General features: G+C 42.4%; 1 protein-coding gene across 1 annotated transcript in view; it reads left to right on the top strand.

Annotated features, from left to right (window-relative positions):
• Positions 1–2,999, top strand: part of FAM114A1 (family with sequence similarity 114 member A1) — a 117,270-nt gene that overhangs the window by 88,759 nt on the left and 25,512 nt on the right. The window contains exon 7 of the mRNA XM_007953528.2: positions 299–419. Coding sequence (XP_007951719.1) covers positions 299–419 — 121 coding nt within the window. The remainder of the gene's footprint in view (positions 1–298; positions 420–2,999) is intronic.

The raw sequence follows: 2,999 nt of genomic DNA, 5'->3' as shown, positions 1-2,999 counted from the left end.
TACTGTGTGCACTTGTGTGATGAACTTCCTATTTGCTACCTCATTTCCCATCAAAGCTTCACTATCAGGTGTGAATCTCATTTTAAAAATGAGAAGGCCAAGGCCCAGGGAGCTTGTGTAATTTGCCCAACACTGCAGTTAGTAGGCAGTGAAGCCAACATTCTTCACTGTGGAAGACCCCGGCATTACCTCCCACACCATGGGTCCCCTCAGTCCTGCGAGAATTGAGAATGCCTGTTTGTAAAAGTTATTAATGAGAAGAAAAGATGACGATTCTGCTGATGTATTTTTTTTTCAGGTTCAGTCATTTTTAGCCTCCCTTGATGGAGAGAAGCTGGAAATCTTTAAAAAAGACCTAATTTCTATTAAAGACATCTTTGCAGCCAAAGAATTTGAGAATGAAGAGAATCAAGGACAAGGTAAAAGCAAGTAACAAATTAAATTGCAGGATAAACTGTTGATACAATCCCTGTGAAATGGCAGTTAATAGCCACAGTGCTTTGAACAGGGTGGCATTATTTCATGCGAGTGCTCCTCCTCCAGCCTCCGAAATACCCAGGGCAGGTGCTCTTGTTAGGAGCCTGTCACGCTGACTTACATTCTTTCGCTGGATGGGAACTCCTGTCCAGGTGTCTGTTTCTCTGATGCCAAGCATCATCCCCAGTACACCACAGGCACACAATAAATGCTTGGGGTAGATGGAAAAAACAAAACACGATGCACTAAAAGGCCCGATAACTAGAATTTATGCTCCAATTTCTAATTTTTATCCACATGTGGAAATAGTTAAATGTGATTAATGTTGATGGTGGACGAGTCTTTAAATGGATTTCTTTTCATATTTTTCTTACTCCTTTTGATTAATATGTGTAAGAGTTGTTGTTGTTGTGTGCTATTGAGTTGATTTTGACTTATAGTGACCATAAAGGACAGAGTAGAACTGCTGCATAGGTTTTCCAGTGCTATGAATCTCTATGGAAGCAGACTGCCACCTTATTCTCCTGCAGAGCAGTTGGGCTCAAACCACTAGCCTTTGGATTAGCAGCTGAGCACTTAACCATTGTACTGCCAGAGCTCCTTATATCAAAAAAAACAAACTCGCTGCCATCAAGTCGATTTCGACTCATAGCGACCCCTCCTTGGGTTTCTGAGGCAGTACTACTACAGAAGTAGATTGCCCAGTCTTCCTTCTGTGGAGTGACTGGGGGTTTGAACTGCCAGCCTTCTGGTTAGCAGTCAAATGCCTTAGGCACTACACCACCAGAGGTATATTTATAGGTGTCTTATTCTAACCAGAAGGCTGGTGGTTCAAACCCACCAGCCACTCCTCGGAAGGAAGGTTGGGCGATCTACTTCCATAGTGATACCGTCTCGGAAACCCAAGGAGGCATTGTTGTGAGTCAGATCCGACTCTAGGGCAGTGAGTTTGGTTTGGTTTGGTTTTATTCTTGTCAGCAGCTGTCAACCTGGCCCCGACTCATGGCAACGCTATGCATAATAGTAACACAAAGCACCATCCCTGTTACTGGTTACGGGATGGATGGTTATGAGCCACAGGGTTTTCAGTGACTGATTTTAGGAAGTACTGCCAGGTCTCTTTTCCTAAGTGGACGTCAGTCTGGAGCTGTGCTGAAAACTGTGGAGCATCACTGCTGCACACACGCCTCCACTGACAGAAGGGCGGTGCCTGTACATGAAGTGCATCGGATGGGAATCAAACCAGCTGTCCCACAGGGAAGATGCGAATTTACCCCTGCCACCATAAGTGTCGTACACTCCACCAGTTCTCCGCCCAGTTCTGACAAAACCTGTACCATTTTCCTCACAGTACACCACCGTGTGATGCAGCAGGTTGGCAGTCACAAAAGTGACTCAGGTACAACTTCTCAGTAATAATCCAGCCCAGCAATGACTCGACCCTGAGGAGACCAGAACCTATTTTGTGAGAAGCAGGTCTTCCTTGAGAGGAGAAAATTTTTCTCAAAGTTGGACATGCTTAATGACGACTTTAGGTTGTCCATTTGGGAGCAGAATATAGGAAAGCATTGGCAGTCATGGTGGTGCAACAGGTAAGTGCTCAGCTGCTAGTCAAAAGATTGGTGAGACTTACCCAGTGGCTCTGCAGGAGAGAGACCTGGCAATCTGCTCTATAAAGATTACAGTGAGGAAACCCTTATGGGCAATTCTACTCTGTCACAGGGGTTCACTGTGAGTCAAAATGAGTCAGCAGCAGCTAAGAACAACAATGTGTACATGGAAGATATCTTACTGTTACAAAATCCAAGCCCACAGCCACAGTCATTTCATGTGGGTCATGCTGAAAGGTCGAGCTACTGTGAACAAGGGTGACTTCTTCATCTGAATGGTCCCATTTGAAGCATTTTCACCACATAGTTGCTATATGGTGGCCTTGGGCTAGTTATATACAGGTAGTCCCTGGTTTACATATTTGAATCTCACTTAGGACTGTCTGGGTTTTTTTTTTTTTGTACTACATGCAGTATCGCAGTGCATAATTTCCTGATATTATCATTCTCAGATTTGATGTCTCACAGATGTTCATATGTAATGTTTCCAACCCCCAGAGACAATAAAGATCAGATTTATAAAGATTCTGGTAATAAAAGGCAATAATTAATGAAAACTAAAAAAAAAAAAAAGGTATTTGACTTCCATCATAACAACAGGGTTGTTGAACCCCCTCATATGTCAGGGACTACCTGTATCCTTTCTAAAATTAGCATCTTCATCTGTGAAATAGAGACAATAATGAATATTCCCAAGAGCAATTGTAAGGATCAAATTAGATAATATATGTAAAAATATTTATTACAGTGCCTGGCACATGGAACTCCTCAAAAAAAAAAAGAAAAAAATTAGCCAATATTACCATTATTAAAAATACTAACACAATGCCTGGAAAGGAGTAAACATGCAATCAGTTGTCACTCTTATTTATGATTATATTTGTAGTTATCACCCACCATGCAGGGTAATGA

Source organism: Orycteropus afer, unplaced genomic scaffold (assembly GCF_000298275.1).
Source record: "Orycteropus afer afer isolate SDZICR_OR568_19922 unplaced genomic scaffold, OryAfe1.0 scaffold00399, whole genome shotgun sequence".
NCBI lineage: Eukaryota > Metazoa > Chordata > Mammalia > Tubulidentata > Orycteropodidae > Orycteropus > Orycteropus afer.
This window is presented reverse-complemented; position numbering and strand designations above follow the sequence as displayed.